The sequence below is a fragment of the Myotis yumanensis genome, unplaced genomic scaffold (genome assembly GCF_028538775.1).
Source record: "Myotis yumanensis isolate MYYU_CA2020_CCGP unplaced genomic scaffold, mMyoYum1.0.hap1 SCAF_7, whole genome shotgun sequence".
Taxonomy (NCBI): Eukaryota; Metazoa; Chordata; class Mammalia; order Chiroptera; family Vespertilionidae; genus Myotis; species Myotis yumanensis.
The window spans coordinates 61,064,382-61,080,888 of NW_027223758.1; the positions used below are offsets into that span (position 1 = coordinate 61,064,382).

At 38.8% G+C, this 16,507-nt stretch overlaps 1 protein-coding gene across 5 annotated transcripts in view; it reads left to right on the top strand.

Annotated features, from left to right (window-relative positions):
- The window catches only part of PTPRM (protein tyrosine phosphatase receptor type M), a 650,734-nt gene that overhangs the window by 249,763 nt on the left and 384,464 nt on the right, over nucleotides 1-16,507 (top strand). For all 5 annotated transcript variants that reach the window (XM_070420643.1, XM_070420639.1, XM_070420640.1 and 2 more), the window contains exon 3: nucleotides 11,548-11,819. In XM_070420643.1, the coding sequence (XP_070276744.1) occupies nucleotides 11,548-11,819 (272 nt within the window). The remainder of the gene's footprint in view (nucleotides 1-11,547; nucleotides 11,820-16,507) is intronic.

A 16,507-nucleotide genomic window follows, 5' to 3' on the forward strand; every position in this document is an offset into this window, starting at 1 on the left:
GGGGCGGTGCCCCAACTCCCCTATCAGCCCTACTCTGTGCGTACAGGGGGGTGCTCCCCAACCACCTGATCGGCCTTGCTCTGTGTGTGACATGGGGGAGCTCCCCAACCCCCTGATCGGCCCTGCTGTGTGTGTGACAGGGGGCAGCGCCCCAACCCCCCAATTGGCCCTACCCTGAGCGTGACTGGGGGTGGCATCACAACCTCCCGATCTGCCCTGCTCTGTGCATGACGGGGGCGGCGCCCCAACTCCCCAATTGGCCCTGCTCTAAGCCTGACCAGGGGCTGCACCTAGGGATTGGGTGTGCCCTCTGCCACCCAGGAGCGGGCCTAAGCCAGCAGGTCGTTATCTCCCAAGGGGTCCCAGACTGTGAGACGGCACAAGTGGGGCTGAGGGACACACACCCCTGCCAGTGCACAAATTTTTGTGCACCGGGCCTCTTATAAATGTAAGAAGTTACACTGTATTCTGAAGGGGAAAATACCTACAAACTAAATAGTGGTACTTGTGTCAAAGTAATTTTCTATCCACCAAGTTTAGAGATACAGTGATAGAATAATATATCTGAATATGTTTCTGGATCATCTAACTTATAGATTAAATGAAGATGTACTGAATTGAACAGTTAAATTTCCTTTACTGATTAACCTTAAGGTGTTTGGTTTTTTTTTTAAATAAAAACTTGGCCATTGTATTTTATTTATGTTTTAATTACAGTTGACATTTAATGTTTTATTAGTTTCAGATGGACAACATAGTGATTAGACACTTATATAACTTGTGAAGTGATCCTCCTGATAAACCTAGTACCCCCTCTGACATCATATATGTATAGTTAGTACAGTATTATTGATTATATTTCCGACACTGTACTTTACATTCCATGACTATTTTGTAAATGCCAATTTGTACTTCTTAATCCCTCTACCTCTTTCACCCAGTCCCCCAACCTACCTACCTCCTGGAAACCAACAGTTTGTTCTCTATGAGTCTATTACTGGGTATGTATGTTTTTTTGTTGGTTTATTTTATTTTATTTTTTTAGATTTCCCATATAAGTGAGACCATATGGTATTTGTCTTTCTCTGACTTATTTCACTTAGCATAATATCTTCTAGGTTCATCCATGTTGTTGCAAATGGTAAGAATTCATTCTTTTTTATGGCCGAGTAATATTCCATTGTATGTTTGTATCACAGCTTTTTATATCTGTTCATTTATTGATGGTGCGGCACGTTGGTTGCTTCCATATCTTGTCTATTGTAAGTAATACTGCAATGAACATGGGATACATATATCTCTTCAGACTAGTGTTTTCAATTTCTTTGAATACCCAAAACTGGGATTACTAAGTCATAGAGTAGTTTTATTTTTAATTTTTTGAGGAACCTCTATACTGTTTTTCATAGTGGCTGCACCAGTTTTTAATTCCACCAACAATGCATGAGGATTCCCTTTTCTCCACATCCTGGTCAATACTTGTTGTTTGTTGGTTTATTGATGATAGCCATTCTGGCAGGTGTGAGGTGCTATTTGATTTTAGTTTTAATTTGCATTTCTCAGATGATTAGTGACATTGAGCATTTTTTCATGTGTCTATTGGACTTACATATGTCTTTCTTGAAGGACTGTCTGTTTGGGTCCTCTGCTCATTTTTTAATCCGATTGTATGTATTTTTGTGTTGTTGTGTGAGTTTCTTATATATTTTGTATATTAACCCCTTATAGGATATATTGTTAGCAAATATCTTCTCCCATTCAGTATGTTGTCTTCTTGTTTTTCTGATGGTTTTCTTTGCTATGCAAACTCTTTTTAAGTTGATAGAGTCCCATTTGTTTATTTTTTCTTTGTTTCCTTTGCCCGAGGAGACATATCCAAAATATATTGCTAAGCATCCATTCATGGTAAGAACTCTCAGCAAAGTGGGAAAAGAGGGAACATACCTCAACATAATAAGCCTATATACATCATACTCAGTGGTAAAAAGCTAAACATGTTTTCATTAAGATCAGGAACAAGCAAGGATATTCACTTTCACCACTTCTGTTCAACATAGAATTGGAAGTCCTAGCCACAACAGTCAGACAAGAAAAAGAAATAAAAGTTATCCAAATTGGAAAGGCATGATATATACATATAGAGGACCATAAAGAGTCCACCAAAAAACTATGAGAACTGGTAAATGAGTTCAGTAGAGTAGCAGAATAAAAAATTAATAATCAAATCAGTTGTATTTTTATATACCAATAATGATCAAAAAGAGAAATTAAGAAAATAACCTTGTTAAGTTCTGAAAATGCCATCTTTCTGCATTTTGACCGAGCAGTACAACCTCTGTGTGGCTCTGGCCTCTGACCCCAGCCAGGCTAATAAAAGATCTTAAGCAAGATTTTTGGTTTCCTCTTCAGGAAGATGGTGAGCTCTCAATCAGGGATGTTAACAAAACCCTTGGAATTTTCTGGAGAACTATGTTTTTGTGTGTGACAGAGCACCACTATTATGCTTTTGCTAAGCTGAAAATGTCTAAATGATGCACTATTAAAATATTTAAGTTTGGTTTTTATTTATATAGAAGCTAGTTTCATTTTTTTCTTAAAGCAAGACATAGTTTAGCTATGTGAGATATATATATACATATATATATATATATACACACACACACACACACACACACACACACACATATACCAGTTATATACGTGAAAAAGAAATCATTTCACAATTGACAATAATTTAGGGGGAAAAAGTGGAAACTTATATTGTGATGACTTGTGTCATTCTGAGATTCTGAGATTTGGAACAAGACAAACTAGTTTCTAAAAATGTCAAGCAGTAAACAGCCTGACATAGAAATGAATCAGTACCTTAAGAACTTTCTAAACAGTCTACCTGTCACTTCTCCGTTGTTGGATATACTCATTAGCATCATCAGATAGTTAAAAGGTTGTGTTTGCTTTTCTCCGTTTTTTTTTTTTTTTTTTTTTTTTTTTTTACTTAGAAATTATAGAACAGACAGTATTTTCCAGCTAAGTCACTGAAGCAGCTTGTCTAGATGATGCACTGCAATATAGTCAGTTTTCATTAAACCTTCACTTTCCTCATGAGAAGAGAGCACATTACTTTTCTCAATGGAAACCCCCGGGTTTCTTCCATTTTCCATGAGCCTTTTCATTCCTTCTTTGTCTCATGTGACACGTGTGTCACGAAACTCTTTTTTTTTAAAAGAGTTGTTAGTTGATAGTTCTAAATTCACAAAATTGACAGGCACTCCAGTTGTAGTTATACAAATTTTACTAAATTTAATGGATTTGATTTGCTAATTTGTGATTTTTTTCTAACTGCTGAATACAGAATATTTAATGTATGATATACATCTAATCTGTGAGGTTCTTGCTGGAGAAATTGGTCCAAGTTTTACAGTTTGTGGTTCTCAAAATGCCTAGCACATGTGGGCACTCAGATGAGCCCTGTCATAGCTAAAAGTGACTACTTAAGATGAATGAATCTATTTCATTCAGCTCAGTATTTTATGAATAATTAATAATACCCATTCAGTTATGATGTGAATCACTAAATTGACAATGATTATTTAATATAAATGTCTTAAAGCGAGTGTTTTATGAACATTTTAGGCATATGAATTATGCTTATTATTAATTTTATAGCACTTAGATGGATGTGGAATTCCCTCAGGGAGAACAGAGTGCATGTGCTAACTAGTATGACTTGTAAGAAGTCTCTCATCAGATGAGCCCATGAGTGCTCACAGTGAGAGCACAAACTGGACTCTAGGAGGGAAGAGGCTGTGCAGTTGCTTAGAGAGTCTCACTTGGGCTTCCTGGTGATGTGGTGTTACTTCTTTGCTCTCCTCCCGTATTTTCATGAGAATATTAGGAACGGGGCAAAAATTGGTGTGACAAACAAATTGTCTTGCCCAGGAATTGTTGAGAAAGGACAAGAAAGGCAAGAAGATGGAAGGTAAAATAAAAAGGGAGAGCCCTAGCAGGTTTGGCTCAGTGGAGAGTGTTGGCCTGCGGACTGAAGGGTCCCGGGTTCGATTCCGGCCAAGGGCATATGCCTGGGTTGCGGGCTCAATCCCCAGTAGGGTACATGCTGGAGGCAGCCTATCAATGATTCTCTCTCATCATTGATTTTTTTTTCTCTTTATCGCTCTCCCCTCCTCTCTGAAATCAATAAAGAAATATATATATATATTTTTTTTAAAAAGGGAGATAGGACATTTGGGTGAAGAGAAATTTTTTATTAGCGTTTTCTTCTCGAGTAGTTGCAAAGTAAGTATTTGTACTAGGGTGAAATTTTTGAAAGGATGTAGGAGAGGCAGTAGCTTAAGAAGGATGCATGACATCCTGTCTACAGAACATAAATGTGGCTGTGAAGACAGCCATTCCTCAGGCTGCAATGGGTGCTAATAAGTATTTTTAAAGTGATAGTGGCTGCTCCCTGCAGAGGCTTTGTTCCCTTAGAGCTTTGCTCCCTGAGTTCATTTATTTCTCCACAGGTTTCATCTTCCCAGTTTCACAAGGTTTCTCATCAGAAAAGACATATTTTTTAGGACCATTGTTAGTACTGGCTGAGGGAGCAGGAGGAGGGATGCCACATGGTATCTTGATATTTGAGGGATGAGATCAATTTGAAATTGCAAATTAAAAATGAAAAGCTTTCTTACTAAGGAGGCAGAGCCCACTTTAGATATGGTTGGTTTTGGTTATTGGGGAGGAGTTGCAGTCTGGCCTTAAAGCACTCCTAGGCTGTGAAATCAATTGTGGGTTGCACCCAGCATTCATTTACTTATTTATGTTGCAAAATGAAATTTGGTAGAATAGAATGTGAATATAATACACAGGCACATGGTGAGAAACATAGTGACACAATTTTTCATAAAAATTTGTGTCTGAATATGTGTCTATGTGTATAAGTGCTATGTATGCACACATAGCATCACACACGTATACTGGGTTGCAATATGCAATATATTTTGTATTATGAGTAATAGTCAGAATGTTTAAAATATAATTGGTTTTAGAGCATTGCCTTTGGAGTTAAACATAAAAAATTCAAATTCCCCTTGCTCTATCAGACATTGTCAGTGGGGCCCTTTGGTGAATTAATTATTCTCTGTGCTTCCTCAGGTCGTTCTTGTTGGGGAGAATTAATGAGATGGAGTATATGGAGCACCTTACCTAGGCACTGGGTGAAACACTTTCCTTTCCTGCATTTTCCCCTTTTTCTTACGAACAGCCACGAATGCTGTGATCCCGTGTGCCCTGACCCACTGAGCTCTCTTCCTTTGCTCCTTGCCTGGAAGCCAGTTCTTTTCTGAATTTAGAGTCTCAGTGCTGTCTTTTCACTCTCCAAGACTGTGATTGCCTCTTCCCTGTGTGTCCACTTGCTTCCTACAGTTCGTCTCCACCACTTTTCATCATAGGCAAGGGGCTTGCTTGACTTTATAACCATTATCATTGGATTAAGAAACCAGAGAAAATTTTTTCATGCCTTTTTCCTCAATTAACGTGTCTCAGTGTTCTTCTTCCACTGTTAAGAAAAATATATAGATTGAGTACCCCTATAACTTTAAGGCTATGCCACTCAGGGTGCTCTTCAGATGAGAGCTGGTCCGCACATTGTTCCTGGTCCATGAGCAGTACAGAAATTGAGAGAAAGTCTTTAGAAATTTTTAGAGGAATTTGGCAGAGTAATTTTATGTTTATTTAATAACAAATTTGTGTTTGCATGTTGCATGTCTTTTTGTTTTCTTTTTCTAAAAATCCATGTTTATTGTGCTTTACATAAGCTTGGTCTGAGATGCATTAGGAATTTTAAAACTGCTCCTTTATCATAGATTGTTTGAGCAGCACTGCTCTAGATATCTTCATTGTTACAAGCGGTGTATCTAAATAGGTGAGAGGAAGCCACATGCCATGTAAACTAGAGCCAGGATATATGCGAGCTAAGATGGGACTTGTAAACTTTTTATGGCTTTTGGATCTTCAGTTCATAAATGTGAAGGAAGGCATGGTCATTGAGGAAAAAAATTAAGATGAAACAGCCAAAGGGAGTGAAAGACTAAGGATCTGTGCACTTTTATTAAAACTTAAGAGGCTTAAAAGTGAATTTTATAATGGCTTTCAAGTTTATAAATGCTTCTTCTCTGTCACCAAAGTATTCGATAACACCCATCGTCCTCTCTTCCTGCTGGATGACTGAAAACGCTCCCTTTTTTGTCGTGTGCACAGTTTCCCAAATGTAGGAAGAGAATTCAGTTTCCTCAGCCTTTAAAAATCTAGAGCTTCTACCATACCAATGCAAATTTTAATGATGGTGTAGAAGGGAATAACTAATTATATGTAGTCATTGCTGCTATAGCAAACAATGATGGAAGATAGTCTTATCAAAAGCATTTGCCAGTGGGTATGATTAAGCTAAATTTAATTCACCCAAAAATTCAAGAATTAGAACACTGCATGTTCTTATAACAGAGTTTTCCTTTTCAAAAAAGTGAAAATAATTATTCTTAACGACCTTCAAAGTCTGCATGGAAAGACTGTTCCTTTTGAAGCCCACTCCATTATGTGGAGCTTTTTTCATTTGCCTGCAGTGTTAAATTCTCTACTTCCATACTAGGATTTAAGAGTGTTTTGTTATCCAAACACAAACAGAACTTCTATGCTAATTTGAATTCTGATTTCTTTTATTTGCCCAGTTGGAGTGTTTTTTTGTAGGGGAAAAAAGTTGAGGTAAGGAAATACTTACCAAAGGAGACCCAATTACTCCTTGAGAATTCATTTCCTCAAGACAAAACATTGAAGTAGAGGTGAAAATTAAACATTCAGCCATATAGGGATATTTAAGAAAAATCACCCTCTTAGTATACAATTGAATATAAATGTTTTTAATTTTTTAAACATCTGGCTGGTGAGTTGACTTTTCTTTCATATCATATAGGTGATACATTCAAACAATGAAAAGGCATCTCTTTCTTCCCACTTCCCATTCTCTATGCACAATTGTGAACTTCCCCAAGGATTCTGGGTTGCTAGACTCTGCTAAACATAAATGTTCACATTTTCTTTTCTAAACTCACCATAAGATAGTAGTGCAGCACTGGAAGAAATACAGTGTTGGCTGAAATGTCACTTTCTATACTTCTATACTTTGAAAGTAAATTCTCATGGTCACACAGAAATAAAGCTTCCCTTCACAAAGCTTAAATGTAGGGGCAAGATTGAGTTCAATACGCAATTCATTGAGTTTTGTAATGCCATTTGTAATACTAATGGACCTCTCTCATAAAGAAAGGAAATTTAAAAATTATCACTGAGGTGAAATAGGATAGGATCAGGAAGATTATGATGTGGACAGGTAGAAATCTATAGAGCTAAATGCAAAAGAATTTCAGAAAATTCAGAGAAGTTATGCATTTAGCGGAACTATGAGGAAACAAAATAATCACAACAATGCTAATCGCAGACATATTTTGAGCTTATGCTACATGGCAAGCATTGTCCTAGGTGCCATTGTATGCATTAATCACTAATTGTGGGGACTACATAGAAATACCACTTGAGAGACTCTGGAAGAAGAAAAAAGGGGGCCTCTCAAGGGAATGTCCCAGGGGATAGGTTCTCAGTAAAGAGAAGACTCTTCCTCTAAAAAGTTGTGTGTGTGTGACATCAGTGATGCTCAGCTTGTTTCTGGACAAGGGGAGGAGAGGTCTCTTGCCTGTGACCATGGAAAAAGCCCAGACAGATCTGCTTTCTGTGGACCAGAACAGTGAAGGAAGAAGACAGTGTGTAGCAGGTGTTTTCACCAGCACTACACATGTGTGCTTGGAACATCTCTGACTGATTTTACAAAATCCTATGAGGAAAATGGGGTTGAGGCAGACCACTCACAATCGATGCAGTTTTGTAGCCAGAGAACTAATAAAAACAGTAGCAACCCAAATCAAAATACTGGCCCATTGACTCCCATTCACTGGCAGTTAGAATCCCAGTGAATCCATCCTTAGCCTTGTACCCGAGGGCTCCAGCCTCCTTCTCACTAACCGGTCCTGGAAGTCATTTCCTTCTAATACAGACCCTTTTCTGCCAACTTAAAAATTGGATCCAGGGTTTCTCCTCTTCATCAGTCCATGTTCTTTCCTTTTTAAACTCAGTAGGGAGTAGAGTTTCTTCATCTGTTCTTGTGGTTTCCCAGACAGCTTAGCAGAGGAGAAAGAGGAATAGCTCTGGAAACCACTAGACTTCTTCTTGCCACTTCTTAGACTAAGCAAAGGCACTGCTCAGGATTTTTATCTTTGTTTAAAAGCTACCACGTAGCCTTCTATTTAAGAGAAAATTTGCCCCTGGTCACTCTAAAACTATAATGTCCTACAAGAAGATCACACATGAACCAAAGGTACTTCAGTCTTATATGGATGTCACTCCCCTATTTGCTAATCCTGTGTCATCTGTATTACAGAAGGTGCCATGTGACAAACAGACTGGATTCTGGCTCAAAAGGGGGAAAAAAGAGAAAGGGGTATGAAAATTAGAATCACTTGAGTATGTAACATAGAATGTCACCCTGACATCACCATAAAAATTTATGTATGCTTTCAGCAGCTCAGAAAGCTGACAGAGCCTTTTGTGCTGGGATGGAGCATATTCAAGTATTGGAGGAAAGGCTGTGTAACTAGGAAAACAGCATTTTAGGGAACCCTGGTAATTTCCTGAACAGAATGTTAGGAAGTTACCAAGTTTATGCCAAGCTGTGAAATGGGATTTGTATGTTTCAGCTTCACCCAAGCATCTAAACTAGACTTCACAGGATTTGGGAAACGCGGACTTCTGCCATCCTTTGCATGTTGTCATGTTTGCCATCCATGGTTGCCCAAGTTTAAATGATGGAAACATTCCAGGAAATGATGTTGGCAGTGTGGCAACACTAAAGGTTTTGGTGATTTGGAGATGGCCTCAAGGCCATGTCATGCCTCAGTACACATTGCAGCTATGTTGCAGGTAACAGAGCCCCAAGTGATTGAATATGAAATAAATTTTCTTATATTTTACTAAGAGCAGAAAAGTACAGCTTTACCAAGAGCAGAAAAGTACAAAAGCCTGCTTTAGATTTCTTACGGGGTTGGTCAATCCTTTGTATTTTGAAGATATTTCTACATTTTATAGTATATAGCTAACCCAAATCATTTCAATGGCATTCTCTTGCCACTTGTTCCCTTTCTCTGTCCCCAACTCTTTCTTAAATCACATTTCAGTTTTTCCTTATTACTGGAATATATGTTCCATAGATAACCCTTCCCTTGTGGCTTAGCTTTCACATTTACAGGTACATAACATTCATCTCTTGAAAAACTGCTCCATTTTCAAATAGCGACTGTAATTTTCCTTCACTGTTATGAAGGAGTTTGTTTGCTTCGTATATGCTCAAGCAGCACACAGAGAAACATGGGGTTATTGGAGTGTGGCAGGATGAGTAATGGGCTGGAAACTCAGAGGCTCAAAATTCTGGTTTTGCCACTAACTCACCCGAAAGTCTGGGTAAGCTGCTTCTTAATTTCTCTATGAGATAATTCCTATCTATCTTAAATGGCATTAACACTAGTTTACCACATCTAGGGACACTGGGAGGGTAACAGCCATAAGCAAACATTTTCTAATACTGATTCTTTAACAATATCTTATTCATTTGTAAAGGATTTACCTACATTTGTTTTCTTATTTAGTCCTCATAATTCTCTGGGAAAGGTAGTCTTCTCGTTTTTTCTGTTTAGGAAATCACAGCTTGTAGACAAGATAGAAATCCCACACTTTTTCTAGTATTGTGTATGTATATTTATATATATATGTGTGTGGTGTGTAGTAAATATATATATATATATATATGTACACAAAAATGTACATATACATACCTCCTTGAAAATTATGTATCATAAGAGGAGCATTTATGCCGAAACCGGTTTGGCTCAGTGGATAGAGCGTCGGCCTGCGGACTGAAAGGTCCCAGGTTCGATTCCGGTCAAGGGCATGTACCTGGGTTGCGGGCACATCCCCAGTAGGAGATGTGCAGGAAGCAGCTGGTCGATGTTCCTCTCTCATCGATGTTTCTAACTCTCTATCTCTCTCTCCCTTCCTCTCTGTAAAAAATCAATAAAATATATTTAAAAAAAAAAAAAAAAAAAAAAGAGGAGCATTTAAAAAGGAATACTCGCTTGGCTGGTGTGGCTCAGTGGTTGAGCATGATCCATGTACCGGGAGGTTGCGGTTCAGTTCCAGGTTGGGGCATGTGCCCAGGTTGCAGGCTCGATCCCCAGTGAGGGGCATGCAGGAGACAGCCAATGGATAATTCTCTCTCATCATTGATGTTTCTGTCCCTCTCTTCCTCTCCCTTCCTCTCTGAAATCAATAAAAATATGTTTTACAAAAGTAAAAAAGAATACTCAAGGGCAATAGTCTCCTCACCCAGTAGAAATCATGAGTTCAAGCACACCTGAGCAGTATTTTACTTTTCATCTTTATACTCCCAAGTTTAGGTGTTTCTCCTCAGAGTTTCAGTATATTTTTCTCTCTGCTAAAGAAGACTTATAATGACCTATTTACCCTTTCATTTTAGAACATTTTGCTTTTACCTTTCTTTATGTGATATATAAAATTCCTATAATTATTTTAGTTGCCATTTCTGTTGATCTTAAACATGGGGAGGGCCCACATGGCATAGTTGATGCCCGGGTATCTGGCAAGCTTGAGTCCATGTGGAAACACTTCCATGGGTGGCTTAGTGGCATGGATGTAAAGACAGAAAAAAGCTCAGGGAGACTTATGAAAACGACCATCCTCAAGATGGCCTCAGTATGCCCAGTCATGAAAACACCCCCAGTGTCAGGAAGTCCGTTGTTATAGCAATGGGGGAGGGGTGATGGGACTGAACTGCAAGAATTTTATTACATTGACTACAAGGAGCATCATAAGGCCAATCAAGTTCTCTAAGATTCCACAAATCAGACCAATCTATTCTCTTTCTCTAGGTTATGTAAGAATCTTAAAGTAGGTGTGATTCCCAAATGGTGGTACCAATAATGTATTGTTGTTCAATAGAACTTTCTGAGATGATGGAAAAGTTCAATATTTCTGCTGCCCAAAATGGAAGCAACTAGCCACATGTGGCTATTGAATTCTTGAAATGTGTTTAGGGTGACAGAGGAACTAAACTTTAAATGTTTATGGAATTTTAATTAATTTTAATTTAAATAGCCACAGTGGCTTAGTGACTACCAGATTGACCAGCACATGTCTGCAAATTATGCACATTTCTGTTACTTAGGAGACTAATTTCAGTGACATAAAAGGAATTTTCCATTCACCGATCTTGAGAATACTTTGGGGGTGAAAAGGTATGAGAGAGATGGGATTTTCAAAGCCTAAGTAGTTGTGGAATTTCAGGGTCAACCCATGTAAATGATGGTGGCTTTTCAGAAGTGACCAGAAAGTTGTGTTTCAGATTGTGACTCTCCTTTGATTTTCTTTTCTCAGGTTCTTTCATGTTGGTGAACACATCTGGCAGACCTGAGGGGCAGAGAGCCCACCTCCTTTTACCGCAGCTCAAAGAAAATGATACACACTGCATTGATTTTCACTATTTTGTGTCCAGCAAGAGTAACTCTGCTCCCGGATTACTCAATGTCTACGTGAAGGTCAACAACGGGCCTTTGGGGAACCCTATCTGGAATATATCTGGAGAGCCCACGCGCACATGGAACAGGGCAGAACTGGCCATTAGTACTTTTTGGCCTAACTTTTATCAGGTATGCTCTTAGTTTTCATTTCATGTTTTGATGCATCCTCTAACTTCTAAAATTCTACTTTAAATTGTATCATCAGAGAATGTATAAAAAGTGTTGTGATTTTTATACCAATGTAAGGAAAGCTTATGCTATTTAATAGGGAGTGTACTAAAACTTTGTAATATTACCTTGAGAAAGGAGTAAAAGACACAATTCAAACTTGCTTATACATACATTAGCAGTAACCTGAGCAGGGCAGGAAGTGCTATCTGCAAGGATATTGTACTTTCTATATTAAGTAAACCTTATCTGACTCAGGGAGACAGAGCACTTGATTCTAAAAGAAGCAGCCCCTTCTTCCATCAGTGGCTCTCACGGGTAAATGCGTCATTAAGAAGTGAGCCCCATGGAGAAAAGCTAGTGAGATGCAGGTCCCTGCTCCAACCCCGTAAGCAATGGGAAGAAAATGCCATATGTAGGCGGAGTTTTCGTCAGGCGGGGAACTGCTGTCCTTGCTGCTGTTATTTGGGATGTTCTCTTGAGGCGACTCTGAGTTCTCATTTAATATAACAAGGGTGGAGATCTAGGAGAAATTAAGAAGTGGCACAAAAGCAATCTTGATGTCACATCTTGATTGTGGGAGAGTTCCTGTAACCCAACCGCATCCTGACGGTATCAAAAGCGGGAAATTATGCCCTAACTGGTTTGGCTCAGTGGCTAGAGCCTCGGTCTGCTGACTGAAGGGTCCCAGGTTCGATTCTGGTCAAGGGCATGTACCTTGGTTGCAGGCACATCCCCAGTAGGGGGTATGCAGGAGGCAGCTGATCGATGTTTCTCTCTCATCGATGTTTCTAACTCTCTATCCCTTTCTCTTCCTCTCTGTAAAAAAAATCGATAAAATCTATTTTTAAAAAAAGCGGGAAATTAGTGACGATGTCATTTGGTGCTCTCTCTCCTTTTGTCCACAGAGCCTTTCAAAATAACCTGATATTTAAAAATAACTCCATTTCAAGCTACGAGGATGCATTAAGAGGATTGTGATATTTTTCTTTTCTCTTAATCCCTTTGGCTCACTGAGGAGCCAAATGCATCGTGTATCCAGGATCATCTCTCATGTTTGCTCAGCTAGACTCAGGGAGGGAAAAGTGAATGGCATGAACGGCACCCATGAACTCATTCCACAGGTTTGGTGTTTAATCCAGAGGAGGCGTCAATTCCTCTATCTTTGGATTTGATCATGGGAGTATATGGGCTATAAATTTATTGCTTTATTTATTTTTGTACCCTATACCTATAACAGTTTCTGGTATTTAATGAGTGATAAATGTTTCTTAAATGGAAATTCAGGGTTAGTGAAAACTGTTAGTTCACATATAAATTGTTAAAATTTTTATTTGGAGTACACTTTGGCAATATATTTTAAAGGTGTTAAACATTTAGCAATCTAGTGTTAGGAATTCATTCTAAGGAAATAAGAGTGGTTGCAAATAATTAACTATAAGGATATTCAGAGCTGTTTATTTGTAATAATGAAAAATCAGAAACAGTATTATTTCTAATAGAGATTAATTTATGCTAACTCAATACAAAAATTTATTTTGCAACCATTAAGAATAATGTTGTAGAGAACCATTTCATGATGAATTTGAGCTTATGCTTTTAAATGGGAAAACCCTATGTAAAGCAATATATTAAATCTAGTTGTTTAAATTAGGGTTAAGGTTAGGGTCCACACACACACACATATATCATCATATATAATAAGAGGCTAATATGCAGATTGACTGAACTGTGGAATGACCAGTCACTCTGATGTGCACTGAACACCAGGGTGCAAACGCTCAACGCAGGAGCTGACCCCTGGTGGCCAGTGCACTCCCACAGGGGGAGCGCCGCTCAGTCAGAAGCTGGACTCATGGCTGGTTAGCGCAGCAGCAGGGGATCGGGCCTAAGCCAGAAGGTGAACATCCCCCAAGGGGTCCCAGACTGCGCTGCGAGAGGGTGCAGGCCAGGCTGAGGGACCAGCCCCCCTCCAGTGCACGAATCTCATGCACCAGGCCTCTAAAATATATATATATATATATAGTCTACAGTGTATGATGAAATAAGTATATTTTAAAATGGTATCTCCCCAGCTAGTGTTTTGATTTTTTTTCCTGCCATCTGTCATATTCTAAATTTTCACCAATGTATATGTATTGTTTTAATTATTAAACAAAAAGAATACAACTAATTTTTCTTCCTGAGGAAATATCATATTTAATAAGTACCTTATTTTTTATAAGCATATTAAAATCTGTGATATAATTCAAAAATATGGCCTCTGGGAAAAAGTTTCATCTTTCATAGGATTAATATGAAAGCAGGGAAATGGGTTTGCTAGGCCGGGCCTCAAAGGGCTTTTCTCTGTTGGACAAGGCAAAGAGCTGAATGTGTTTAGAAACTCATTTGGGAGGAGACTGTCTAAAAGTGGAGAAGACCTAGTTCTGTGACATTCCCACTGCTCCCTGGAACCTGCGCTAATAAGCTCTTTCTTAGGCTTCTGCTGGATAGAAGCCAATGGGACACAATTCTTGACAAGGTCAGAGGGTATGGCCTGCTCACATGTGCCTGATTTTCTTCTTTCTTTATGGTGTGGGCCCTCGCTGGCTGATAGATGATGGCTGCCTTCCCATGCTCTGTTGTGTGCTCATAAGGTCTTCCCTTCACATGTGGGGAGAGAGTTTGCCCTGGTCTCTCTTATCTTCTTCTAAATACACTAATTTCATTATGAGGGCTCCACGTTCATGACCTCTTACAAACCTAATTACCTCCTAAGGCTCCATCTCAAAAGGTTACAGCTTTAACATATAAATTTGGGCTGGGGAGGTACAATATTCAGTTCATAGCAGCCTTTAACACACCAAGTTCAGACCATTAAAATTAAAGACTTTAATTTATAAAGTCTCAGGAGATAAGTCTTTCAAAAGGAATTAGCAACTGTACTGAAAGAAAGGTAGTACTGTATATCAAACCATTGTTAGTTTCAATGAATTCTTTTTTTACTGATTTCTTTGGAATAAAATATTCTTCCTTCCTAATTGTAAACCTCGAACACTCACCGCCCAACGCACCCCCCCCCCCAACCCCCCGCTTCCCTCTGACTTCCCTCACATTACTGAGCAGTACGTGATTTATCATCATGAACTGGAACTGAATTTTCATTCTAGCTTTTTGGTTCACTGGGAGATTCATTAGGAATAGCTTCATACTTTGAATTTAAAGGTGGATTTGTAGAGACTCTTTAATTTAATATAGTATCGCCAAGTGTTGATGAACCTGGTAATCAACATCTCTAAAGGGCTTGGATCCACTAAAAATGCACTTGCTCATTTAATTTCTGAGATCTCCAACTGAGCATCAGCCTTTAAAGTTTTAAAGGCATAGTTAAGGTAGTACTTCCCTTGTATTTCTGCTTTATCTGCTGGCTGGTAAACATACTGAAGTCATTACCCTAATGGTAACATAAGCTATAAGGTAAATGGCACTCTGTAGATGATACAAGAGGGATGTCAGCAGGAAACTTACAAACTCTCAGCAATAGGGCTTCAAATCATCAGATAAGCCCGGAATGATGTTTCCCAGTTGGGATGAGGAAGACAAGCTGTATTAACAGAGGTGAAGAAGGAAAGTACCTACCACATCCTATTTCCACCCTGGCCTAACATATTCTAATACGAAATGATCAGAAAAAAGTCAGAAACGTCAGTTGTCTGTGTTCAGGCAGCATTGCCCTGGGCCTGGGGCTTCCCTGCTGCTCCCTGTGGTCCCCAGTCTGTGTCTTGGTGCACCCTTACTGAGGAGACAGGCTGTCATATCCTAATTCTCTTAGAAACATGAAACCTGCATGAGTCTGTCTGCCTTTGAATTAATTTCCCATATAGAGTTTTCTATATGGAGTTCTGCACTAGCCGGAGGAAGTGAGTCTATTTTATGTGGCTATTATATTTCTATGCACAGGACTCAGCTCCCCCTGAGACATCACCTCTGCACTAGTAGTTAGGCTAGTATAGTTAGCTAAGACACACTATAAGATCTAAAAAAATTGATGTAAAGTGAATAGATAATTGTTAATTTTACTCATATAGTACTTTGCTTCTAAAACATGCATTTTATACTTCTAAAAGTAGTTCTGATATAATGAGTTAAGATTGATGAATTAACTCTTAAAAAACATATATTTTTGTTGATTTTTAGAGAGAGAGGAAGGGAGAGAGATATAGAAACATTGATGAGAGAGAAACATTGATAGGCTGCCATCTACATGCCTCCTACTGGGGCTCGAGCCGGCAACCTGGGCATGTGCCCTGTCCAGAAACCAAACCATCAACCTCTTGGTGCATGAGCTGACACTCAACCACTGAGCTACACCGGCCAGGCTGGATTAACTCTTTTAACTTCATGTTGCTTGAAACTGGGCATCATCAGAGTATACTAAAAGAACATATGTTTTGGGTCAGACAGAAGTGGATTTGAGCATCAGCCCTGTTTATGTCTAAACTCAGGCAACTGATATAAACTTACTGGGACTTACTTCCCTAATTATGGGACTAAATATAAAGGCTGTGCAGGGCATTAAGATGAAAGAAAAAGCACATTTGGGACATGCTAACCTCTCAATAAGTGGTGGTAGTTTATTGAGTTTAAGATTTGTGGAAGACAATAAAAAA